Source organism: Chiloscyllium plagiosum, chromosome 29, assembly GCF_004010195.1.
Source record: "Chiloscyllium plagiosum isolate BGI_BamShark_2017 chromosome 29, ASM401019v2, whole genome shotgun sequence".
In the NCBI taxonomy this organism is placed as follows: Eukaryota; Metazoa; Chordata; class Chondrichthyes; order Orectolobiformes; family Hemiscylliidae; genus Chiloscyllium; species Chiloscyllium plagiosum.
In genome coordinates this window covers 36,045,650-36,073,065 of record NC_057738.1, presented here as the reverse complement: position 1 = coordinate 36,073,065, position 27,416 = coordinate 36,045,650, and the positions used below count along the sequence as shown (strand labels likewise).

The window sequence follows — 27,416 nt, the reverse complement described above, 5'->3', positions numbered from 1 at the left end:
TGGGTTACAAATAAATTGGCATCAGGTAAATAGATGAATTTGTGGCCCAAAGAGTGATGTGGGAGATTGGGCTTCAATTCATGAGACAGTAGCACTGGTGAATGTGCCATGCCATTAGGATGGTCCTCATCTAAATCAAACCAAGATAAGCACAAGCCATAGTGATAAAGGTTGGCAGTAGGATATCAGGGAGAGAAAGGATCTTGGCTCAGAAATTCAGGGGGTTGAATCAGTTTAGGTGGTGGTTAGAAATAGCAAAGGTCAGAAAAAACTGGTGGAAGTAGATAATAATTCCCCTTACTGATTTGATGTGATTTATTATTTTCACATGCACCTAGGTACAGTGAAAAGTTTTGTTTTGCATGCACTACGGGCAGATCATACCATACAAAGTGCATTAGGGTAATAAAACCGAGCAAGGAATACAATGTTACTGCTGTAGAGAAGATGCACAAAGAGCGTGATTAACACTAAATGTAAAATTTGAGAGGTCCATTCAGGAATCTAATAGCAGCGGGGGAGAAGTTGTTCTTGAGTCTATTCGTACTTGCATATCTTCTGCCCAACAGAAGAGGGTGGGAAGAGAGTATAACTGGGATGGGAGGAGGGTCTCTGATTACGTTGGCTGTTTTCCAGACAGCGGACATACAGATGGAGTCAATGCATGGAAGGTTGGCTTGCATACTGTGGAGAGAGCACTAACCAAGAAATGTGGACCCTGTGGGTTTCCATGGTGGGTGCTACCCTGCCATAGCCACTTTGTTGATGCTCTTTTAGGATCTGAGTCTCCATATTACACAAAGTCCACTGGCTTAGGGAACACATGGTGGGTGGGGGCATGTGGAACCCATTCCTTTTTGATTAAACATAAACTAACGTTTACCCAAAGCATTCTATACACTTCAACGATCTAGAAAAAAATCACTTCTAAAGAAATCATAGTCAACCCACTGCTTGTGATCTATGGATGACTCCTCCATAATTGTAGTGAGTTGATTGTTCTGTAAGGGATAATGTTGGAGACTGCATTAAGCTTCATCCAATCTGACCATGTCATGCAGTGTTGGTTGGGGAAAGCCAGAACATTTAGGATCTCAAAAGGAACAGACCTGGTATCCTAGGTTGCCTCAAAGCATTATTAACAATGTCTATTTCAGTCATATAACATTGTACCTGATTGCTATCATGCAATAAACTACATCATAGTTAAGATAAAGGCCTCTGCTTATTAGACTCACTGGTAGATTTCCTTTACCACTGTAAACCACTGAGGGCCTTTAGACCTCGTCGAGGAGAGAGCAGGGCACTGGCAAATTCTAAGCAGGTAGTGATTGCCATCTCATCACCTACAATATAAACTGATTCACTGCTCTTTCTTCCTGTAGCATACTCCTGAAAACTTACCTCTTCAACCACACTTCTGGTCCTCTGTCCTAATATCTCGTTCTGTGGCTTAATATGGAAGTTAATTTTCGAGATAGAGAGAGATAGAGAGAGGGAGGGAGGGAAGGAGGACTGGTGGTGGTTTAACTTGAGGGTCATCACACTTCAGCCAAGGGGGGAGGTTCGGAAGGAGAGTCATTAATGGTAACCTCAGTTGGTGGGGCATGGATAGGTGAATAGGGTAGGGGAATCCAGATCTAGTGGGCATAGGTTTAGGGTGAGAGGGGAGAGATTTAAAAAAGGAACTCAGGGGCAACTTTTTCACACAGAGGGCGGTACGTGTGTGGAATGAGGAACTGGTGGAGGCTGGTACAATTACAAAATTCAAAAGGCATCTGGATGGGTATATGAATAGGAAAGGTTTACAGAGATATAGACCAACTGTTGGCCAATGGGACTAGATTGATTTAGGATATTCTGGTTGGCATTGACAAATTGGGACAAAGGGTCTGTTTCCGTGCTGTATGACTCTACGGTGTAGGAACTGAGCCCACTCTGTGAGCATCACTCTGCATAGGGTGAGAAAATTAATAAAGCCAAAGCACAAAGGGATCTGGGAGTGCTAGTCGAGGATTCTCTAAAGGTAAACATTAACCACTGAGCTACTGTTCCACCCCGATGCCATCTCACAGGCCTGGCTTGGAAAAGGTGGATGCTAGGAAATTGTTTCTGTTAGGCGAGGAGACTAGGACCCGTGGACACAGCCTTAGAATTAGAGGGGGTCATTTCAGAACAGAAATGCGGAGACATTTCTTCAGCCAGAGAGTGGTGGGCCTGTGGAATTCATTGCCACGGAGTGCAGTGGAAGCCGGGACGCTAAATGTCTTCAAGGCCGAGATTGATAGATTCTTGTTGTCTCGAGGAATTAAGGGCTACGGGGAGAACGCTGGTAAGTGGAGCTGAAATGCGCATCAGCCATGATTGAATGGCGGAGTGGACTCGATGGGCCGAATGGCCTTACTTCCACTCCTATGTCTTATGGTCTTATAGTCATAGCGAACCAGCCATCCAACCAACTGAGCTAACTAATCCCCTAGTGGCTGGATGGCTGGTCTGTGATGCAAAGTGATGCCAACAGTATGGATTCAATGCCCACCACCACCATTAGTTGTCTCTCTCTAATGAGAGCATGGTCCTGTAGTCCTCTAGGATGACGGTGACATTATAAATGCAGTCTTGTTTATCTTCCAGTGGGATATTTATTTGCAAGTTTCTGTTGGTCAATGTCTTCCTGTAGGAGCATGGGTAGGAGGGCTTCACGATTGTGTTTCTCGGTCTCTTATCTTTTGACATCTTTGCGCCAGGGCCTGCAATCAGGAGCAGGGACCTGACAGGACTTTGCCTTTTTTCTTCCCTTTAAAGGGCGTAGAGATTTAACAGAATCTCCGGGGAGAAGTAACTGAAGTAAAACTGGTGAAGGAGGTTTCGTGTCTCCTGCGAGCCTAATGTATTTGCAGTCCCCATGTTAAGGCCAGCAGAAATTGGCTTACTGGGAAAGGATAGAAAACTTCAGCCTTGAAAGGTTCATGTTAAATCTGAGGTAAATACAGAATAGTGTTTTCAGGTCAAATGAAATCTTTATTGTGGTTTACCAATGATAAAAGGATTAAGGATGTTGAAACATTATCTCACACAGTGGAGGTGAATTCATTCACATAGTTTAAGGCAATGTTGGAAGGAATTACAGGTTATTTGTAAGACCGGTCAAACAGATTGTCTTCATCCCATGTCTATATCTGTGTAGAGTGAGAATGTTAGGAACTGACTGATGGAAAAGACTACAGGACCTATCCAGTAGATGGCGATATCACCCAAACTAACCAAGATCCCAGTTTCCTGTTTTTGTAACATTTTAAAGGTAAGATTGGCTCTAGTTTAAGCAGAAAGCTCTGGAATTTCCTTCTTAAACCCCAAACTTCTCACTCCTTACCTCTTCCATTAAACTGCCTGATGAAAGATCATGAATCTGAAACGTTAACACTATTGTTCTTTCAGAGGGTGTGGGCATCCCAGGCAAGGCAAGCATATATTACCCATCCCGAATTGCCCTTGGATGGAGTGCCATGCCAGAGGGCAGCAGTGGACAGTAGATTCCCTTCCTCCGGCGGGATTTCACAAACCAGATGGGTTGTTTTTGATACAATCAACAGAGCATTACATCGTTAAAAAATGTAGCGCTAGAAAAGTCCGGCCAGTTAGACTGCATTCAGGGAGGACAAGGGTCGATGTTTCGAACATAAGCTCTTCATCGGGAATGGTGCATTACACAGTCACCAGTAGTTTAGCTTCTTTTGTGCAGATGTTTAATTGAACTCGAGTTTCCCCAGGTGCAATGGTGGGATTTGAATCCACACCCGCAGAAGATTAGCCTGGAATGCTGGCTTCATAGTCTGGTGACATTACCACTACACAACTATTAATAAGCTAATTTTTAGTTCCAAAATTATGACATTCCACCACATACCGTGGGAACACAAGAAGAGAGTTTCAATAATAGCCCAGAAATGTGACAATCCGCCACTGACTCCGAGTCTCCTCACAGATAGACCAGACCTCTGGAACGTTTTGCACTGATTTCAGATTTCCGGCATCTGCAGTGTTTTATTCCTCCCTCACCCTCTAACCATTCCCAGAACCTCGCTTTCCACTCTACCTTTTCCCATTCCAAAATAAAATCACAATTCCACCTCTCTGCAGACGTGACAAAGTCATTTTGGACTAGATAAGTTAACTGTTTCTCTGTCCACGGATGCTGCCCGACCTGCTGAGTTTCTCCAGCACTTTCCGTTTTTACTCTCTACTTTTATGTTCCATTCCACTGGCAAAAAAAGGCAACATTCTCTTCACTAGCAGGTTAAAATTGCAAGATTCAAATACAAAGACATTCAAATCCCTTCACATCACAGTAGTCTCTCTTCACTGAAACAATCTTCAGATTTTATACCCTTTCCAAAGTTTTCTTAACATCTGCCAAGTCTTGAAGGTAATGCAATGAGTTTCAATGAAGGATATTGCTAAGCTAGAGGAGGTTTGGAAGAGATTTATCAGGATATGGAAGTTACAAAGAAACGCTGACTTTTTTCGCTGAAGCACAGGAGGTTGAGGGATGACGTTATTGAGGTGTATAAAATAATAAGGGACATAATTACAATTAAATTACCCTCTGCTTATATCAACGAATGACTTTATACATGGCTGGGGTCTCTTCATTGGAGTGTAGGAGACTGAGAGGTGACCTTACAGAAGTTTATAAAATCATGTCTCAGTCACATTAGGGAGATTTAAACAATCCTTGGATAAGCGCAAGGATGATTTTGGGATAGTGTAGGGGGACGAGCTGAGAATAGTTCACAGGTTGGCGCAACATCGAGGGCCGAAGGCCTGTTCTGCGCTGTCTTGTTCTATGAGGGGTATAGATAAGGTAAATGGTAGGTGTCTTTTCCCTAGGGTGGGGGATTTCAAGACTAGGGGGGGGCACACTTTTAAGTTGAGAGGCGATATATTTAAAAACAACATTGGGGGGGGGGGGCAAATGTTTTACATAGAGAGTGGTTCATGTGTGGAATGAACTTCCTGAGAAAGTGGTGGGTATGGCTACAATCACAACATTTAAAAGACTCTTGGATAAGCACATGAATAGGAAAGGTTTGGAGGGATATGGGCCAGGAGCAGGCAGGTGGGATTGCTTAGTTTGGGATTGTGTTCAGCATGGACTAGTTGGACAAAAGGATCTGTTTCAATGCTGTATAACTCTATGGGACACTGCAAATAGGAATCACTCTGTACCTGGACAGCAGCAGGAATTTGGCACTAATTTATTTTAATTTCCCCTCCCATGATTCTGACCAGCCTAGTGAATTATGATGCACTGTTTAAAATAAAAACAAAAGAATTGCAGATGCTAGAAATCAGAAATAAAAACAGAAACGGTTGGATAAATGATGCTCTGAATGTTGCCTCAGCTGAATCAGCATTTACCCATTAATAATACATCACCACAACGCATAAGCTCTGCTAGCAAAATAACAACACAATACTCTGGGTGCTGGAAATCTGAAAATAAGAACAGAAAGGTCTGCAGAAACTCAGCAGGTCTGACAGCATCTGGGGAGACAGAAACAGAGTTAACATTTCTAATCTAATATGACACTTCTTCAGAACTGAAAGCAGCTGGAATATGGTGTAGACAGACAGGGAGGAGCAGCAAGTGGAACAGATGGTGAAGCCAAAGATAAAGGGAATGCTAATGGTGGCCAGGTGAAGATAGAGATGTAAAAGGGGTGAGTAAGAATATTATGAGCAATTTAGCATGGCTTGTCCACCTAACCTGCACATCTTTGGACTTTGGGAGGAAAGTGGAGCACCCGGAGGAAACCCACATAGACTTGGGGAGAACATGCAAACTCCACACAGACAGTCACCCGAGGCTGGAATTGAACCCAGGTCCCTGGCCCTGTGAGGCAGCAGTGCTAACCACTGAGCCACCATGTCTAATCCTGCTCCAGAGCCTTCAGCACATATTCCAGCTGTGCAGTGCATCCCAGTGCAGTACTGACGAACTGCTGCCCTGTCAGAGGCGCTTTTGTTTCAATGAGCTGTTAAACTGAGGCCGTGCCCGATAATATAGATGGATGAGAAAGGCCACCCAGTATTACTCTGAGGTAGTGTAGGGAATTTCTACTCAGTATCCCAGTCTGGATTTATCCCTCAAACAACATCATTAAATCAGATTATCTGGTCATTATCTTAGTGTTGCTTATGGAGGTTTGTTGGGTACATCTTCTACATGGCAACAGTGACTACACTGCAAAGAAAGTACATCATTGGCTGTAAGGATATTTGCAAACATCGTGAAGTCACAAAGGGCTCTATGTAAATGTAGGCCCTGTTTTCTTCCCTTGAACACATATCTGCTGTTCTGGTTTAAGTACAGAGTTAATCTAGACTAGAGCAGATTTATAGTTGCTGTGTCTTCTGAAGTACACAAGTGTTCTCTGACTACACAACTTGCTTCTTCCCGGTGACATTAATTTAAAAGCTGTACAAATGGTTCAGCTCCATTTCTGGAGCTGAATGAGGGTCTACAGCAGTTGTGTATCATTGTCAGTTGGAGTCTCCAAATACTCTGCACACTCCAGAGGCTGCAAGTGGATCATGGTTTTCATTTCCACATCGAGACCCCAATTTTCTCTCAATAAAGTTTTGTCAACAATAACGCCACTGACTGGTTGTCGTTCATGAATATTGCATTAGATTAGACACACAGAAGCAACCATTGTTTCAGATAATGATTAGATTCCCTACAATGTGAAAACAGGCCCTTCGGCCAAACAAGTCCACACCAACCCTTCGTAGAGTAACCCACCCAGATCCGTTCCCCTCTGACTAATGCACCTAACACTATGGGCAATTTAGCATGGCTAATTCACCTGACTGGCACATCTTTGGACTGTGGGAGGAAACCGGAGCACCCAGAGGAAACCCACGGAGACACTGGGAGGATGTGCAAACTCCACACAGACAGTCACCCGAGGCTGTACATTGATTGGCCACCTTTAGAATACTGCATTCAATTCTGGCCTCCGTGCTATAACAAAGATGATGTTAAACTTGAAAGGATGCAGAAAAGATTTACAAGGATGTTGCCAGGGTTGGAGGATTTAAGCTATATGGAGAGGATGAACTGGCTAGGGCTGGAATTGAACCTAGGACCCTGGCGCTGTGAGGCAGCAGTGCTAACCACTGAGCCACCATGCCACTGAGAGGTAGTAGTTGTCTCCTTTATAAATTGCTTTGGTTTCTCTTCCCGCTAAAAGCCAAGCTGTTGCTTAATCTCATGCTGAAGAATGTAAAAGTAACAAAGACATGTTGGATCAACATGAATGAGCATTATCAGGATGATTGTTATGGTCATTACATGGAACAGAGTCATACAAATGTACAGCACGGAAACAGACCCTTCGGTCCAACTCGTCCACGCCGACCAGATATCTTAAATTAATCTAGTCCCATTTGCCAACATTTGGTCCATATCCCTCTAAACCCTTCCTATTCATAAACCCATCCAGATGTATTTTAAATGTAGTAATTGTACCAGCATCCACCATTTCCTCTGGCAGCTCATTCCATACACGTACCACCCTCTGTATGAAAAAGTTGCCCCTTAGGTCCCTTTTAAATCTTTCCCCTCTCACCTTAAACCTATGTCCTCTAGATTTGGACTCCCCTGGTGGAAAAGGCCTTGGCTATTTATCATGCCCCTAATAATTTTATAAATCTCTATAAAGTCACCCCTCAGTCTGCGATACTGCAGGGAAAACAGCCCCAGCCTGTTCAGCCTCTCCGTATAGCTTAAATCCTCCAACCCTGGCAACATCCTTGTAAATCTTTTCTGCACCCTTTCAAGTTTAACATCATCTTTCTTATAGCACGGAGGCCAGAATTGAATGCAGTATTCTAAAGGTGGCCAATCAATGTACAACCACAGCATGACCTCCCAACTCCTATACTCGTTGAATTACAGTGAATCCAGGGCCAGAAACAGACCTATCAGCCTTGCTCACTGGATATTTCACATGAGCTTCCTCACACTCCTCTTCATAAAATTCTACCAGTGCAGCTTTCTGTCCTTTTCTCTCTCAAGATTACCGTGCTTCCCCTTAAAAGATTAGATTCCCTATAGTGTGGAAACAGGCCCTTTGGCCCAAGTCCACACTGACCCTCCAAAGAGAAACCCACCCAGACCCATTCCCCCCTGACTAATGCGCCTAACACTACGGGCAATTTAACATGGCCAATTCACCTGACCTGCACATCTTTGGACTGTGGGAGAAAACCAGAGACTCAGAGGAAACCCACGCTGACACGGGGAGAATGTGCAAACTCCACACAGACAGTTGCCTGAGGCGGGAATCGAACCCGGGTCCCTGGCACTGTGAGGCAGCAGTGCTAACCCAAAGTACCATTGTAACTCCTGCCACTGATGAGGAAGATATCAGGGAGAGTGGTGCATGTGCACCAGATGCACTCTGTAATCACCTGCTCATGTGTAACTCTTCCCATCAATGTGTAAAATTCCAGTGACTTTTTATCAGAACGGTCTGATGGAGAGTCAATGGACTTGAAAAATTAACTCTGCTTTCTCTCTCCATACTTGCTGCCAGACCTGCTGAGTTTTTCCAGCAATTTCTGTTTTTGATCAAGGATTTAAGCCTGACATTGGCAATTGATTTCTTCAATACTGTCACTTCTTTTTAACCTAAAAGTATTCTTAAACTAAATATTATAATTAATATTCTTCTGAGTTCATTGGATGGTGGGAATTTCATTTACTGAGATTTCCCGATCTTTGTCATTATCGTAGAAGAATGTATTACAGAGGAAATTCACGATAAGCGATAGGTGTGAACTTGCACTAGAGTAAGGACTACTCAGATCTAAGAATGGGTAGCATTGTCTTAATTGTTTGTCTCAACCGAGCCAACTGGTTAGTTTTAATGGAAGCAGCTACCAGACTGGAAGGTTTTCCTAAACTTGTCGTGCAAATAAGATTCAGGTTTTACTGTCATGTGTACTCAAGTGAGGGGTACAATAGTGCAGTGTAAAGTGTATAATGTCGCGACACACGACCCCATCTTAGGTACAGAAAAAGAAAAATAAAGAAATAAGTTAATAAGTTCAGCCGTACAATGCAGCGTTATACTATTTTTACCAGGCAAATTTGCACAAAAGCACTTCACACCAACGTGTCAAAATGAATCTGAAAATATTTAAGACAAAAACTCAACAGCCAATGTGGAGGTTAAATTCTTGATCCTTGGATTCTGCTAGTAATGCTACAGCAAGGGTTTAGAACATAGAACATTACAGCACAGTACGGCCCTTCAGCCCTCAATGTTGCGCCGACCTGTGAAACCAATCTGAAGCCCATCTAACCTACACTATTCCATTCTTGTCCATATGCCTATCCAATGACCATTTAAATGCCTGTAAAGTTGGCATGTCTACTATAGTTGCAGGCAGTGCGTTCCACGTCCCTATTACTCTCCGAGTAAAGAAACTTCCTCTGACATCTGTCCTATATCTATTACCCCTCAATTTAAAGCCATGTCCCCTCATGCTAGCCATTGCCATCCAAGGACAAAGGCTCTCACTGTCCACCCTGTCTAACCCTCTGATTATCTTATATGTCTCAATTAAGCCACTTCTCAACCTTCTTCTCTCTAACGAAAACAGCCTCAAGTTCCTCAACCTTACCTCATAAGACTTTCCCTCCATACCAGGCAACACCCTGGTAAATCTCCTCTGAACCCTTTCCAATGCTTCCACGTGCTTTCTATAATGCAGTGACTAGAACTGTACACAATACTCCAAGTGCGGTCGCACCAGAGTTTTGTACAGCTGCAGTATGACCTCATAGTTCAGAAACTTGATCCATCTACTAATAAAAGCTAACACACCGTATGCCTTCTTAACAGCCCAATCAACCTGGGTGGCAACTTTGTGGGATCTATGTACATGGACAACAAGATCTCTCTGCTCATCTACACTACCAAGAATCGTACCATTCGTCCAGGACTCTGCATTCCTGTTACTCCGACCAAAGTGAATCACCTCACACTTTTCTGCATTAAACTCCATTTGCCACCTCTCAGCCCAGCTCTGCAGCTTATCTATGTCCCTCTGTAACCTACAACATCCTTCAGCGCTATCTACAACTCCACTGACTGTAGTGTCATCTGCAAATTTACTAACTAATCGTTTTACACCCTCATCCAGATTGATAATAAAAACGAAAAACAGCAGTGGACCCAAAGCAGATCTTTGCGGTACACCACTAGTAATTGAACTCCAGGACAAACATTTCCCATCAACCATCACCCTCTGTCTTCTTTCAGCTAGCCAATTTCTGATCCAAATCGCTAAATCACCCTCAATCCCATGCCTCCATATTTTGTACAGTAGCCTACTATGGGGAACCTTATCAAATGCCTGACTGAAATCCACCTGTTTGGCCATCTTTTCAAAGAACTCAATAAGGTTTGTGAGGCACAACCTCCCCTTCACAAAACTGTGCTGACTATCCCTAATCAATGTATTCTTATTGAGATGATTATAAATCCTATCTCTTATAACCTTTTCCAACACTTTACCCACAACTGAAGTAAGGCTCACTAATCTATAATTACCAGGGTTGTCTCTACTCCCCTGAACAAGGGAACAAATTTGCTATCCTCCAGTCTTCTGGCACTATTCCTGTAGACAATGACGACATAAAGACCAAAGCCAAATTGGCAATCTCCTCCCTGGTTTCCCAGACAATCCTTGGATAATTCCCATCCGGCCTAGGGACTTTCACACTTTCCAGAATTTCTAATACCTCCTCCTTGTGAACCTCAATCCCGTCTAGTCTAGTAGCCTGTTTCTCAGTATTCTCCTCGACAACATTGTCTTTTTCCAGTGTGAATACTGACGAAAAATATTCACTTAACACTTCCCCATCTCCTCTGACTCCACGCACAACTTCCCACTATTGTCCTTGATTGCCCCTAGTCTTATTGTAGTCACTCTTTTATCCCTTATGTATCTATAGAAAGCTCTAGGGTTTTCCTGGATCTATGTCCCAACAACTTCTCATGTCCCCTCCTCGCTCGTCTTAGCTCTCTCTTTCGGTCTTTCCTGGCTACCTTGTAACTCTCAATCGCCCTAACCAAGCCATCACGTTTCATCCTAACATAATCCTTCTTCTTCCTCGTGAGAAGAGATTCAACTTCCTTAGTAAACCACGGCTTCCATGCTCGACAACTTCCTCCCTGCCTGACAGGTACATACTTATCAAAGACACGCTGTAGCTGTTCCTTGAATAAGCTCCACATTTATATTGTGCCCATCCCCTGCAGTTTCCTTCCCACTCCTATGCATCCTAAATCTAGTCTACTTGCATCGTAATTGCCTTTCCCCTTGCTGTAGCTCTTGCCTTCCGGCGTATCCCTTTCCATCGCTAAAGTAAACATAACTGAATCGTGGTCACTATCACCAAAGTGCTCCCTACCTCCAAATCTAACACCTGTTCACATTCCAAACATTTAACACGACTTAAACGTTGCCTGATATTAAGATACCTAGAGCTTGGTAATAGCTCTCTCTCTCTTTCTCTCTCCATGGGACCTGTCATTACTTAACCAAAGTGCTGCTGGTTCTGGTCACCTGATGCCTGGATACCAAAACAAAGTACAAACATGCTCTGGCCTGGTCTAACCTGCACTCATCATGACTCTCACCAAATTTTATAGATGCACCACAGAAAACATTCGATCAGGATGCACCATGGCTTGGTACAGCAACTGCTCTGCCCAGGACTGTAAGAAACCACACAGGGTTATGAACACAGCCCAGACCATCACGTCGGCCAACCTTCCATCTATTGGCTCCATCTACACTCGTCGATGCCTCAGAAAGGCAGCCAACATCATCAAAGACCCGTCCAATCCCGGCTGTAATCTCTTCCAACCTCTTCTGTCAGGCGGAAGATACAAAAGCTTAACCATACACACCGAGAGGTTCAAGGACAGCTTCTTCCCCGCTGTTACAAGAGTGCTGAACGGACCTCACTACTTTCAAATCAAATGTTGATCTTGCTCTTTGTGCAGCTGTAACTTTGTATTCCTCACTCTGTTCAATCACCCTATGGTCTTTGTACGTTATGATCTGTCTTTACTGCATGCAAAACCTTTCACTGTACTTCAACACGTGACAATATAAATCCAATCAAATGAAATCCCATTTCTACTGAAATCACACAAGTGGTTGGAGCCACCAATTTATGATGATCAGCTTCCTTCATGAGAGGCATAAGTTTATCTCTGGCCCCCATTCCCACACCCGAGAAAATGGTGGGTGTCATATTCAGGGATGGGACTTTGGATTCTCGGACTCATCTCCCATTTTTTCAAGCATGGTTCCACGAATGAGCGACTTCAGTGATGAGACGTTGGGCCTGTTCTCCCTGGAGAGAGGAAATCTGGTAAATGTTTACAAAATGATGGATCAAGCAGACAGAGAGAAGCTGGTCCCGCTCGTAAAAAAAAAGAAAAAGACTGAGAGGTCACAGGTTTAAAGTGACGCACAAATGAAGAAAGGTGCTGTGAGAAAACTCTTTTCCAAACAGCAGGTAGTTAGGATGTGGAATGCACTGAGACTCCAGTGAGGCTTCAGGAGGCAGTGGATGGATATTGGGAGGAAGAAATGGTGTGTTGGAATATGGGGAAGGCAGGGGATTGGCACTAGGTACAGGCAACTGGTGCAGGTATGATTAACTGAAGGGCCTCCTTCTGAGCCATTACAATTCCGTGATTTTCCCAACGACAGAGAATTCCAGTGGCAAAAGCAAATCTGACTTCCGGCTTTTTCATCTTTACTTACCTCAGCTTGGGGAGTAACTCATCTCTTGACTCCTCAAAGCCTGTCCATCATCTACAAGGTGCAAGTGAGGAGTGTGAGGGAACACTCCCCACTTGCCTGGATGGGTGCAGCTCCAATGACACTCAGGAAGCTCAACACCAACCAGGACAAAGCAGACCAGTTGGTTGGCAACACATCCACAAACATCCAATCCCTACACCACCAACGCTAAGTAGCAGCAGTGTATACTATCTACAAGATGTGCTGTAGAAATTCACCAAAGACTCTCAGACAGCATCTTCCAAACCCATGATCACTTTCATCGAGAAGGACAGGGGCAACAGATACATGGGAACACCATGTTCCCCTCCAAGCTGCTCACCATCCTGACTTGGAAATATATCGCCATTCCTTCACTGGGCCAAAATCCTGGAAATCCCTCCCTAAAGGCAGTTCGGGAAGGCAGCTCACCCCCACCTTCTCAAGGGGAAACTAGGGACGGGCAATAAATGCTGGCCCAGCCAGCGACGCCCACATCTCACAAATGAATAAAGAAAAAGAATTTTAAGAAGAACTTCTCTGAACTTTATTCCCTGGTTCAGTAAGATAATGGCCCCGTCCCTGAGCCCAAGTGACTCTCCTGGTCTTGTTGGTGATGGAAACAGTGGGCATGGGGATTGGTGGCCAGTTTACTCATTCTGCCAACACGGGCATGATAGGTACATAAATGGCAGCGATTCACCATTATAGACACCACACTCTGTCAGTATTTGGCTGAAGACACTCATGAAAATACATGAGGGCAGCTACATCCTACACTGGGTGAACACAGCCACAGCCTGCAGCATAAAGTCACTTGTTCTTTGGTTGCACCTGGAAAGCTGGAAATGGAAATAATGCTGTTGAACGTACCCACAGGTTGGACATCCTACTGCGGTTCTCCGGAGCATTTTCTTTCACAGAAAGAGGATAGATAGAGGCTCTGTTCTGTGAATGTGGCTGTTCAGACTCAGAATCAGTCAGTCCATTCCCAGATTTCTTCCTCTTTATCACCTGCAATAAACGGAAGGCAGTCATATCTCAGTGTATGCAGATGAACGATAAATAGACAAAGGCCCAGAATTTTGTACCACTTATCATGGGCATGTTGGAAGGATTGGCAGATTGGGCATTTACCCAATTGAAGGAGAAAGTGAGGACTGCATATACTGGCGGTCAGAGCTGAAAATCTGTTGCTGGAAAAGCGCAGCAGGTCAGGCAGCCTCCAAGGAGCAGGAGAATCGACGTTTCGGGCAGGCTAAGATGGCACGCTTTCCTCATTCCTGAAGAAGGGCTCATGCCCGAAACGTCGATTCTCCTACTCCTTGGATGCTGCCTGACCTGCTGCGCTTTATCAGCAACACATTTTCAGCATTTACCCAATTGGCTGTGTCAAAACACAGTGTATGTGACCAGTAAATCCTGGATTGGCTCTTGTACCCTGTCCCTCCTGGTTCAGAGGCAGGGGCACCATGAAAGTTTAGATTTTTGCCAAATCGCACATACTCCACAGTTTATCCGAAATGGTGCTGGTACCTCGGATCCAGAATTCCTAGCCAGATTTTTGGCAGATCTTGTTTTCATTAATTGGGAAAACAGGAGTGGGGCAAGATGGAAAGACAAATCCAACGGGGCGAATTGAACAGAATGCTGAATTCAAACAAACTTTATTTTTACAGCAGTGAGTAATTTATGATTTTTTTTAGATGAAGTGTAAATAGGTGAATATGATCTCTGAGACTATAAAGCTGTCAAGTTCTTTAAAACCTCTCTCTCACTCGACATAAAAATAAAGGCAGTCTGCCCGTGACTACATTGAAAACAACATTACTGCTTGCACTTTAATAGATGCTGATTGATGTATAGTTATAGTATTATTGCTTAACTCATTATCACAGTGGGGAGGCTGTAAAACCACAGTTTTATTAACAAATAAGTTATTAACAAATTAGCTGTCTTTAATGTGGGGTTATAAATGCAAATATTTATGTTTATAAGTGATTAAGCACTTGTGGAGTTCTAAATGTATTGAACGGACTTGATTAACCTGGGTTTTACAGAGCGAAACTAGAGTTAGATACTCAGTACTTCATTGTATTTGATCTCAACATGATTCTCTGCCTGTGTGAGTTACTGGGTGAGTTGGTATGAAGGGTTTAAGAGGAAAAGATGGTGCACAGGGGTGGTGGGGTCATCTATTGAAATGATTTGGTACTAAGTTGGCATCAGGCTATAAGGAGAAAGTGAGAACTGCAGATGCTGGAGAAATAGGAGTTGAAAAGTGTGGCGCTGGAAAAGTACAGCAGATCAGGCAGCCTCCGAGGGAGCAGGAGAGTTGATGTTTCAGGCATAAACCCTCCGCCAAGGACATGCAAGTCCTGGGCCTCCTCTACAGCAAAGTCCTAGCCACCCAACTCCTGGAGGAAGAATGCCTCATCTTCCACCTCGAGACTCTCCAACCACAAGGGATCAATGTTGGTTTCACCAGTTTCTTCATTTCCCTTCCCCCGACCTCATCCCAGATCCAACCCTCCAACTCGGCACCGCCCCTCCTGAATTGTCCCACCTGCCCATCTTCCTTCCCACCCATCCGCTCCACCGTCCTCTCTGACCTATCACCTTCTCCCCCACCTGCATCTACCTATCGCCTCCCCCAGCCCCACACTCCTCTTATTTTATCTGAGAAATCAGGTGAAATCCACATTGATGCCGTGTGGTTGGAGGGTCCCAAGGCAGAAGATGAGGCGTTCTTCCTCGAGGCGTTGGGTTGTTAGGGAGAAGCAATGGAGGAGGCCCAGGATCTGCATGTCCTCAGTTGGTTGGTGCGGGTGTCCCGGAGATGTTCTTGAAACACTCTGTGAGTACGCATCCTGTCTCCCCAATGTAGAGGAGACCGCAACAGGAGCAACGGATACAGTAAATGACATGTGTAGAAGTGCAGGTGAAACTTTGATGGATGTGGAAGGTTCCTTTGGGGCCTTGGATGGAGGTGAAGGGGGGGGGTGGATGTGGTCGCAGGTTTTGCAATTCCTGCGGTGGCAGGGGAAGGTGCCGGGAGCGTGGGGAGAACGGTGGGGTCTGTTTGTAGATGGCGGTAATGGCAGAGGATGATGCAATGTACACGGAGTTTGGTGGGGTGAAAGGTGAGGATCAGCGGGGTTCTGTCCTTGTTGCGGTTGGAGGGGTGGGGTTCAAGGGCGGAGGTGCGGGAGGTGGATGAGATGTGTTGGTGGGCATCATCAACCACGTGGGAGTGGAAATTGCGGTCTTTAAAGGAGGAGGCCATCTGGTGTGTTCTGTGGTGGAACTGATCCTCCTGGGAACAGATACTGTGGAGGAATTGGGAATAAGGGATAGCATTTTTGCAGGAGCCAAGTTGGGAGGAGGTGTAATCTAGGTGGCTGTGGGAGTTGCTGGGTTTGTAGAAAATGTCAGTGTTGAGTCAGTCACTGTTGATAGAGATGGAGAGGTTCAGGAAGGGGAGAGAGGTGTCAGAGATGGTCCAGGTGAATTTAAGGTCAGGGTGGAATGTGTTGGTGAAGTTGATGAACTGTTCAACCGCCTCGCGGGAGCACGAGGTGGCGCCAATGCAGTCATCAATGTAGCAGAGGAAAAGGTGGGCAATGGTGCCAGTTTAATTGCGGAAGATGGACTGTTCTACGTAGCCAACAAAGAGGCAGGCATAGCTGGGGCCCATACGGGTGCCCAGGGCTACCCCTTTCATCTGGAGGAAGTGGGAGGATTTGAAAGAGAGATTGTTGAGGGTGAGGACCAGTTCAGCCAAACGAATGAGAGTATCAGTGGAAGGGTATTGGTGGGCACATCGGGAGAGGAAGAAACGGAGGGCTTGGAGTCATTTACCCAATTGGCTGTGTCACAACACAGTGTATGTGACCAACAAATCCTGGATTGGCACTTGTACCCTGTACCTCCTGGTTCAGAGGCAGGGGCACCACAAAATTTTAGATTTTTGCCAAATCGCACTGATTCCACAGTTTATCCGAAATGGTTCTGGAACCTCGGATCCAGAAATCCTGACCACATTTCTGATAGAGCCTGTTTTCATCAATTGGCCTCTTTTATTCACCAGTGTGATTAACACTTGTGTTTTTGTGGTCTATATCATGACACTAGGTCAGATTAGACTTTTCAACCTGAAACTTTCAAAGTCCATTTACAGTGTTTTTTGGTATTGAGTTTCTTCAGGATAGACAACACTATCCCACACTAACAAATACTGTAAACCTTCTTTCCTTTAGAATAATAATTCATTGTCTCTTGCAATACTTCAGTGAGGGAAACACTGACCTTTTGCATTATAGTTGTAGCAAGTTCTTCGATCAGTTCCTCCTTGTGCTCTTGCAAATAATGGCTCTCGTTCTGTTTCTCCTGCAAACGGACAGAGTGCTACATTACCTGCAGAACATTAAACCAGCAGTGATCACGCAGGAGACAAGATGCTCTGTAATTTGCACAAAGGACACAGTGGGCTATAGATAGATTGTAGATTTGGACACAGAAATGCCAGATGGAGTTTAACCCAGATAAATGTGAGGTGATGCATTTTGGAAGATCAAATTCAGGTGCGAATTATACAATAAATGGCAGGCCCCTTCGGAGCATTGATGTAGGAGGGATCTGGGAGTACACGTCCACAGATCCTTGAAAGTGGTGACAAGAAGGCATACAGCACACTTGCCTTCAGTGGCCAGAGCATCGAATATACAAGTTAGCCAGCTGTACAAAACTTTAGTTGGACTACACCTGGAACATTGCATTCAGTTCTATTTGCCACACTAGCAGAAGGACGTGGATGCTTTGGAGAGGGTGCAGAGAAGGTTTACCAGGATGCTGCCAGGTCTGGAGGGTTTTAGTTATGAGTAAAGGTCGAATAATCTCAGATTGTTTTCACTGGAAAGACGGAGGCTGAGGGAAGACCTGATAGAAGTCAACAAAATTATGAGAGGCAGAGATGGGGTGAAGAGTCAGAGGCTTTCTCCCCATGGTGGAAAGGTCAACTACAAGAGGGCACAGGCTCAAGATGAGAGGGGGATGGTTTAGGGGAGATGTGCAGGGTAAGTTTATCACATAGAGGGTGGTAAGTGTCTGGAATGCATTGCCAGTGGAGGTGGTGGTAGCAAGCACGTTAACAACATTTAAGGTGTATCTTGATAGACATATGAATGGGAGGTTAACAGAGGGATTGATACACATATGGACATTAAGTAGCAGGTCTAAATAAGAGTTAGGAATCGGTGAAGACTTGGTGGGCCTGAATGGCCTCTTCCTGTGCTGTATTTATTGCATTCAGGCATCACTGATGCAGGAACTCACCAGACTGTCACTGAAGGACTCTGCTTTGGTGATTGCCTCTTCGACTGCTTCCTCAGCCACCCGCAAGGCTGTAGCTAGGGTTTCAGTGATGGTGTGACCTTTAACACAGGATGAGACATTAAGCTTCACACTCTTCATGAGCAGCACCAGAAAACATCAGGTTTCATTTTTGTCTGTAACACTGAGGGAATGTGCTGAACCGATGGCCCTTGCATGCCCATTTCAGAATTAAAGTGAAGTCGAGATAGTTCAAAAGTACACAACTGAATGGCTTTTTTGCTGTTTACATTCTCAATTGATTATTTAACTTCTTATACCCTTTAAAACACCAGAAATAGGGACAGGAGGAGGCCATTAAGCCCACTGAGTATGATTATGACTGATCTCAGGCTTCAACTCCACTTTCCTGTCCATTCCCCACATCCACTGATTCCCTGAGACCCATCCACCCCAGCCTTAAATATATACAACGAGGGAGCATCCACACCTTCTGAGGTAGGTCACCCCAAAGATTCACCATTTTTTGTGCAAAGTAACTTCTCCTCATCTAAGCCCTGTCATCCTGAAGCAATGTCCTTATGTTTTAGATCCCCCCCGATCAGTGGAGACAATCTCTCAGGGTCTTGTCAAGTCTCTTCAGAATCTTCGATGTTTCAATGTGATCACCTCTTGTTCTTCTAATCACCCAGAGAATGCAGACTCAGGTCTCACCTCATCCTGTGTGGAAACATCTTTTCACCTAATTCTTCCCTTCAGGTTTGACGAGTGCGTCTTGAACCCTCGGGACCTTGTTCAACAGCTGCTAAGGTGCACATTTTCTCATCCTTGGTTCCGCTCCTGTTGCACAGTTTCTCACAAACAGGATTGCAAACAGTCACTTGGCCTGATGTTGCAGCGTTCCCAATCCCTTATTCCTTAAAATGATTGGTCAGAAACACGTGGACAGGACACAAAATTGGGTTTGCTGCTCCGGCTCACCAGCCCATATGTCAGTCAGAGGTCAGAACTGGAATTGGCAGCTTAGTCTCTTAAAACAGTCAGGGCAGGAATCATTCAGCACCATGGATATGCTCAGCCCATGTGCACTAAAGCTGAAGATCCAACACAATAATCTACTGAGAGTAATTAATATTGAGCAACAATGGACAGTTTACAATAAAGATAAAACACTGCAGATGCTGGAAATGGTAAATAAAATCAGAAAGTGCAGGAGAAGCTCAGCAGGTGCCACAATGTCTCCAGAGGGAAAAACACAGTTAAAGTTTCAAGTCTGACATGGATCTTGTTCAGATACATCAGATTATGTACTTCAAATGCCAGCAAGCTATTCTCTACACTGATAAACAAAACAGCGAAGCTGTCTATGTCTCTTTAGATCTTCTTTATCCTTGTATCCAATTCAATTTGTTTCCCAATACAGTGGTGCTTGTACTTTCAGTTTTTATCCAGCACATTTGTTTGCTCACATACCATGAAGAGACAGTGTTATAGGTCTATTACAGAGATCAGGAAAAGCAATACAATGAGCTCAGCAAAAGAATAATGACTTAACACTATTCACACCACCCCCACCACCAAAACAAAACACACCTCTCCCGATAACACTTTCTGAATCCTATCCTCGAGGTATAAAAACAGATATAAAAACTGGTTCCTTTGACCAGCGATTCTAATTGAGCTGAAACACACTAACGTATCCATTCTCTGGCTTTGAGAGATACCACCCCTCTCCCTTCAACCCATCAGGCCAGTATGCAATGAGATCACAGCTGATCTGATCATCCTCAAGTCTACTTTTCCTGCCTTTTCTACATAACTCTGACTGATTAAAAATCTGTATCTGTTACAGCCTTAAATATACTTACAGTCATAAAGTCATAGAGATGTACAGCAGGGAAACAGACCTTTGGGTCCAACTCGTCCATGCCAACCAGATATCCTAAATTAATCTAGTCCCATTTGCCAGCCCATGGCCCATATCCCTCTAAACCCTTCCTATTCATATCCAGATGCCTCTTAAATGTTGTAATTGTACCAGTCTCCACCACTTCCTCCGGCAGCTCATTCCATACACGCACCACCCTCTGCGTAAAAAAAAGTTGCCCCTCAGGTCTCTTTTAAATCTTTCCCCTCTCACTTTAAACCTATGCCCTCTAGTTTTGGAAACCCCTACCCCAGGGAAAAGATTATGCCTATTAACCTATCCATGCCCCTCATGATTTTATAAACCTTTATAAGTTCACCCCTCAGCCTCTGATGCTCCAGGGAAAACAGCCCCCCACCTATTCAGCCTCTCCCTACAGCTCAAACCTGGTAGCCCTGTCAACATCCCTGTAAATCTTCCAAGTTTCACAACATCCTTCCGACAGGAGGGAGACCAGAATTGCACACAATATTCCAAAAGTGGCCTAACTTAATGATCCGCCTTCAATAGCCCTTTATGGTAAAGAATTTCACAGATTCACCATCCTCTGGGAGAAAACATTCCTACTCATCTCGGCCTCAAACGTGTGACCAATGATTTTGAGATGATACCCTCTGGTCCTAGATTCTCCCTGCCCGGCCCCACAAGTCCATAAGCGCAACCTGCTTAAAATAAGAAATAAATGAAAGTGAATTTTAAAGAATGCCAAATTGTTTGGATAACACTCATTTTCAGAGAGCTGGATTTGAGGCTGTGTAGCTGTAGTGTTGCATCTCATTGAGCAAATGGTCTCTATGTTGAGACATGATAAGCTGAGATATGTAGATGTTATTTCCCTGTCATGCATATCCTCTCACAGCTGGCATCATACTTTTCTAGATTTACTCCAGTGCCTCCACACTCCTTTGACAAATGGAGACCTCAAATGTGCACAGTTCTGGTAATTTTTTTAAAAAAACACCTCTCCCTAGCTTTATGGACAGCTCAGTATTTTAATCACTTTTCAAAACTATAATTTCTCAACATAAGGACCTGACTTTGCAAAAGTATTGCAAGCAGACAGAAAAAATGTATCGTTAAACCAAACTTTTTAGGTACAGATTCCAGCATCTACAGTAATTTGCTCCTAATTCATTCAGAGATGTGATACCTGTACCCTGATCTAGAGGAGCCCCCCCCTCACCGATGATCTCTATCCTTGCTGATGAACAGCATATGCTTGAAACATTGACATCTCCTGTTCCTCGGATGCTGCTTGACACTGTGCCTTTCCAGCACCACACTGTTTAACTGTAATCTCCAGCATGTGCAGGCCTCACTTTCTCCTACTCTGGTTCCTGGTCCACAAATTTCTCAAATTTTAAAATTCTCATCCTCCGATTTAAATCCCTTCATGACCAAGGGCTTATGCCCGAAATGTCGATTCTCCTGTTCCCTGGATGCTGCCTGACCTGCTGCGCTTTTCCAGCAACACATTTCCAGCTCTCTCTAGCTGCCTTGGCGGCACAACCCTCCAACTCTCAGACCTGAGCCTCTTGGACAGTTGGTGCTTTCTTTGTTGCATTGTCATGAGTCATGCCTTCAGCTACCTAGATCCTTCGCTTTGGCACAAGGTTTTTGACAGGACATACCAGGACGTAAAGAACTAGAGCTTAAACCAGAATTGCCAATTGCATGACAACCTTTATTTTCCAATCTATTTGGAATGTATGTGTGATCTTACAAGATCTTCCTCTCCAAAAGCTTAAACACACATACCAACAGGATCAAGTACAGGTTCTATTATTCAACTTCCGAATGGACCTCTCAATCTAGTGTTGATCTTGTTTTTTGTGCACCTTCTTTGCGACTGTAACTTTGTATCCCTCGCTCTGTTCAATCACCCTTTGATCTTTGTATAGTATGATCTGCCTGTGCTGCAAGCAAAATAAAACTTTCTACTGTACCTAGGTACTTGCGACAATAATAAATTAAATCAAAAATATGGGAGCATCAGCATTGAATGCATTGGAAAATTTGAAATTGTTAGCGGAATGTTTAACTTGAAAAATGATGCAAGTTTCTCGATACCAAGTTAGTAATGTAGGAGAAGTGGGCAATCCATTGGGGAACAGGGGAACTTATGAAGTCATGAAATCTCAGAAAAGTACATTGCAGGAGAAGGCTATTCAGTTCTGTAAGTCTGCACTGGCTCCTTCAAAAAGCAGGGGAGTTTGGAAACCATCATAGGACAAGTCAGCGATGACCACATCGAATTAGCTCAGATCTGATGAGCAATGAAGAAATTTCAGCCCGATGTTTTCACAGTCCCTACCAAGTGACCCACGCCCATATCTTTCCCGTGCCCATCACTTGACTCCTCCATTGGCTGCTGTGCCTCAATAGTAAGGTTCCCAGCTCCAAGAATCCTCAGGTCTCCAGATTCAGAAGCTGGAAATGTAATAAAGTCTCCATAGCCCCACTCTCTCATTAGAAAGACACAATCAGGCTTAATCTGAGGGTTAGCATGCCTGATTGAGAAGGTGGGACCTGCATGAAATTGAACCCATGCTGATAGTGCCATGCTGCATCATAGACCAACTGTCCAACTAATTGACCCCCATTGGAAATGTGAACAGTAACCAAAGCTGAGTGTATCACAGTAAAACCACTATCTAGCATCTACACCGTTTTTATGGGTGAGAATTGCTTGTGCAGTTGTTTTGTTCCAACAGTCAGGAAAAAGACATAGAGTGTTCACTGTTAATGGACTACAAAATTGACCTCACACTATTATTTTTTTGTCCATTCACAGAATTAAGGATTTACCTCCCAACCCCAGGTGCCCTTTTCTGATGCCTTCTTGACTCCAATTGAGTGGCTTGCTGGACCATTTCAGAGGGCAGTTAAAAGTCAACCACTTTGTTAAGGGTCTATAATCATTGGTTCAATAGCTAGTGATGACTTCAATCAGGAGATTGGGAAGTAGAATCAATTTAGATGGATATGAGAAATAGCAAGGGAAGGAAGATACGTATGGGAGTGGTCTACAGACCAAAAGCCACAATGTAGGATGAAGTATACAAGAAACAATATGGGGTGATTGTAACAAAGGGACAGGAATGATCATGTGTGACTTTGTTTGTGTATAGACTGGAAGATTCAGACTGGCAATTAATAGTTTTTTCTAATAGAGCAACACATGCCAGAGAGCAGGCTATATTAGAGCTGAAAATGTGTTGCTGGAAAAGCGCAGCAGGTCAGGCAGCATCCAAGGAGCAGGAGACTCGATGTTTCGGGCATGAGCCCTTCTTCAGGAATGGGCTTCTTCAGGGCTCATGCCCGAAACATCGATTTTCCTGCTCTTTGGATGCTGCCTGACATGCTGCGCTTTTCCAGCAACACATATTCAGCTCTGATCTCAAGCATCTGCAGTCCTCACTTTCTCCTAGCAGACTATATTAGTCTTAGAATTGTCAGTATTACCTAATGACCTCAGACAAAAGACAAGTCTAAATGATACCAAATATAGTGGCCACAATATGATTCAAGTTTATGTTCACTTTGAAATGGAGAAGTTTGGGTCTAGGACTAGTATTTTAAACATAAATAAAGGTGATTAGGTGGACATAAAATCTGAGTGAGTTGAAGTAAACTAGTATAGTAGGATAAGAGGCAGAATAATACTGAAAGAATAACAGACATTTAAGGGAATATTTCAGAATACGCAAAAATAAATAAATTGTTACTGTAAAGAGAATTTCCAATGGGAGATCCCACCATGTGGTTCAGTGAAGTAGCAAGGAAAGCATCAATTTAAGGAAAAAGAGTATCATCGTGTCAAGGTGTAAGTCAGTGGATTGGTCGGAATATAAAGAACAGCAGAGAATGACTAAAAGGTTCATGAAGAGAAAGAAATAAAAAAGGAAGCTAGCTAGAAATGTAAAGTGAGCTGAAAGTCCTCTAGAGAGTGAGAATGGGGAGTTAATAAGGAAATGTTGGGCAAAATAAACAAATACTTTGCTCGGTCTTCACTGTACAGGGCAGAAAACTTTGCAGTAACAACTATATATCAAGTAGTGAGAGCATGAGAGGAACTTGGTGAAATTACAATTACGAAGGAAGTGAAACTGAGCAACCTGATGAAGCTATGGGTTGACATGTCCCTGAGTCCTGATGGACTTTGTGGTAGTGTTTTAAAAGAGTTGGCTAATGAGGCAGAAAATGTGTTACTATTAATTTTGCAAAGTTTGCTTGAATTGGAAAGATTCCATCAGACTGAAAAATAGCAAATAGAAGGGGAGAAAGGCAGAAAACAGGAAACAATAGGGCAGCAAGTTTGATGTCTATCCTGGAGAACCATGAGCTGCACATAGTCAGACCCACTGATGTACTTTCCAGAAGGCATTGGACAAGATGCCAAAATAAAGGTTACTGTGCAAAGTAGATGCACATTATTTAGGAGTTAATAAACTAACATATCAAGAAGACAGGTTGGCTGGCAGAAAACAGGGTATGCTTAAACGATCCTTTTTCCAATTGGCAGCATGTGATGAGTGGAGTCCTGTGCTGGGGCCTCAATGTTTTACAATATATATCAATTACTTACATGAGGGGAGCTCAGGCTGCTAACATAGAGTCATGGAGATGTACAACATGGAAACTGACCCTTCGGTCCATCTCATTCATGCCGACCAGATATCCTAAATTAATCTAGTCCCATTTGCCAGCACTTGGCCCATATCCCTCTGAACCCTTCCTATTCATAAACCTATCTAGATACCTTTTACATGCTGTAATTGTACCAGCCTCCACCACTTCCTCTGGCAGCTTATTCCATACACACGCCACCCTCTGTGTGAAAAAGTTGCCCCTTAGGTCCTTTTGTATCTTCCCCCTCTCACTTTAAACCTATGCCCTCTAGTTCTGGAGTCCCCCACCCCAGGGGAAAAAAAAAACCCTTGTCTATTTACCCTGTTCATAATGAAAGGTAGGCAAATATGTCATGATGAAGACATAATGAGTTTACAGAAGGATGTGGATAGGTTGAATGAGTAAACAAAAATATGGCAGATGGAATATAGTGCGAGAACATGTGGAATTGTTCATTATGGCAGGAAGAATAAAAAGATGTGTATTACTTAATGGAGAATGACTACAGAATTCCAAGGTACAGGGGGAGATAGTTGAACCAGTGCATGAATCACAAAGTTCATATGTAGGTACAAGCGGAATGCTATATTTGTTGGAAGAAGGACTGAACATCAAATTAAGGATGTTTATGCTTCAGTTACACAGAACACTACTGAGACCACATCACTAATACTGCATACAGTTTTATTCTCCATAATTAATGAAGGATCAGAGGCAGTTTACTAGATATGGGGAACAAGTGGGTTGTTTTATGAAGAAAGGTCAGGCAGACTGGGCTTCTTTTCATTGGAGGTCAGAAGAGGGAGGGGTGACTTGATTGAAGTAGATAAGATTCTGAATGGTCTTGACAGGTTCTATGTGGAAAGGATGTTTCCCCTTGTGAATGATTCCTGAACAAGAGGATTCTGTTTACAATTAAGGGTAACCCTTTAGGGTAAACATGAGGAGATTCGTTTTCTGCAAAAGGGTTATGTGACTCAGGATGGACTGAGTGTAAAAGTTCTAAACAGGAAGAGGCTAATTTTACCAAGATATGATATGATATGGTTCAAGTGGACTGGGAGCAGCTATTTGCAGGTAAAATGGTGTTACAGCAAAGCGAGGCATTCAGGGAGAAATTAGGGAGTGTCCAGGTCAAATATATTCCTGTAAAGGCAAAGGGTAGGAGCACAGGAAAAGGAAAGCTATGACAGATGGTAAGAGTCCCTCAAGGAGAATAAAAGGTGCAGGGACATTTTGTAAACAAACGTTGGAAACCTATGGGAGTACATGAGAAAGCACTGGCCAGTAGAATAAAGGAAAGTCCAAAGAGTTTTTCAAGAGAATAATGGGGAAAAAAGTAGGAGACCACATCTATGTGTGGATCTGGAAGATGCCACAGTCTTCAAAGAATACTCTGCATTGGTGACCCGATACAAGACTATGAGGGATCTAGAAGGGGTGAATATGAAGGCGTTTTTTTTCCCATTATTAGAGGGTCAATAACCAGGTGGCACAGAATTAAAGTACAACGTAAGAGGATAAAAGGAAGGCTGAGGAGTTTTATTTCTTGTTTAGAGGATGGCGAGAGCCTGGAACGCACTGCCTAAAAGGGTATTTGGGCGAGAGCCTGGAACGCACTGCCTAAAAGGGTATTTGAGTCAGACATTCTCCGAATGATTAAGCAGTGTTTAGATAGTCACTTACATTGCTATAGCCTCCAGGGCTTGAGCTAAGAGCTGGCAAGTAGGATTGCGTGGTCAGATCTTTGTTAACCAGGATGGATATGATGGGATAAATAGTTTCCTTCCATGCTGTAAACTCATATCTCTATCGCAATTCCCAATGGAAGCATGGTTAATGAATATTTTTATGGAGGAGTTAGTCAGATTTTTGTTTGGCAAGGGAATCTAAGGTTATCCAGAGTACATGGAAATATGAATGTAGAAACACAGCTGTGATCTTAGTGCGAGGTAGAGCAAGCTCAAGGGGCTGAATGGCCTACTTCTTATGTCGATCAGTATTTAGGCCAAGCTGTAACCCCTTCACTAAAGGAGAGTACAACATTAGGTTTTTACACTAATCTGACAGCTTCATGCTCAAGACCAGCTTTTTAATTCCATGCTTGTTTCATTAATCAAATTTGAATTCCTCAATGCAGTGGTGAGACTTGAACTCATGATTCTGAGAAATTTTCCCGGGTTTCTGGGTTATTAGCACTTTGAAATCCTACCCTTTCGGGTGATGTTACAAGTGTCACTGTAATCCTTCCAACTGGGTAAAGTACATGCCTAAAGGTTATGTACAACATGACATGTCACGCTACATGTGAGCCCATCACACTGTCCTGTATCTATAAAATCTTCCTTATTGTCCTATTTTGATAGCATCACCTTGATAAATTGTTGCAATCTCTCTATCTTAATTAGTTTGTACAGTTTTGGATTACTTACTACTTTGGTTAGTCCCTTGGCATGAGACCCTTATACCAATCATGTTATTCCAGTCATTTGTTTCATCTCCAGAGTCATAGAGATGTACAGCATGGAAACAGATCCTTCAGTCCAACCCATCCATGCTGACCAGATATTCCAACCCAATCTAGTCCCACCTGCCAGCACCCGGCCCATATCCCTCCAAACCCTTCCTATTCATATACCCATCC

At 43.6% G+C, this 27,416-nt stretch overlaps 1 protein-coding gene across 4 annotated transcripts in view; it reads right to left on the bottom strand.

Moving 5' to 3' along the window:
* Window positions 1–27,416, bottom strand: part of LOC122564519 (rab effector MyRIP-like) — a 380,608-nt gene that overhangs the window by 61,761 nt on the left and 291,431 nt on the right. For all 4 annotated transcript variants that reach the window (XM_043719525.1, XM_043719523.1, XM_043719524.1 and 1 more), the window contains 3 exons: window positions 18,217–18,314; window positions 17,191–17,271; window positions 13,756–13,896 (listed from right to left, as the gene is read on the bottom strand). In XM_043719525.1, the coding sequence (XP_043575460.1) occupies window positions 13,756–13,896; window positions 17,191–17,271; window positions 18,217–18,314 (320 nt within the window). The remainder of the gene's footprint in view (window positions 1–13,755; window positions 13,897–17,190; window positions 17,272–18,216; window positions 18,315–27,416) is intronic.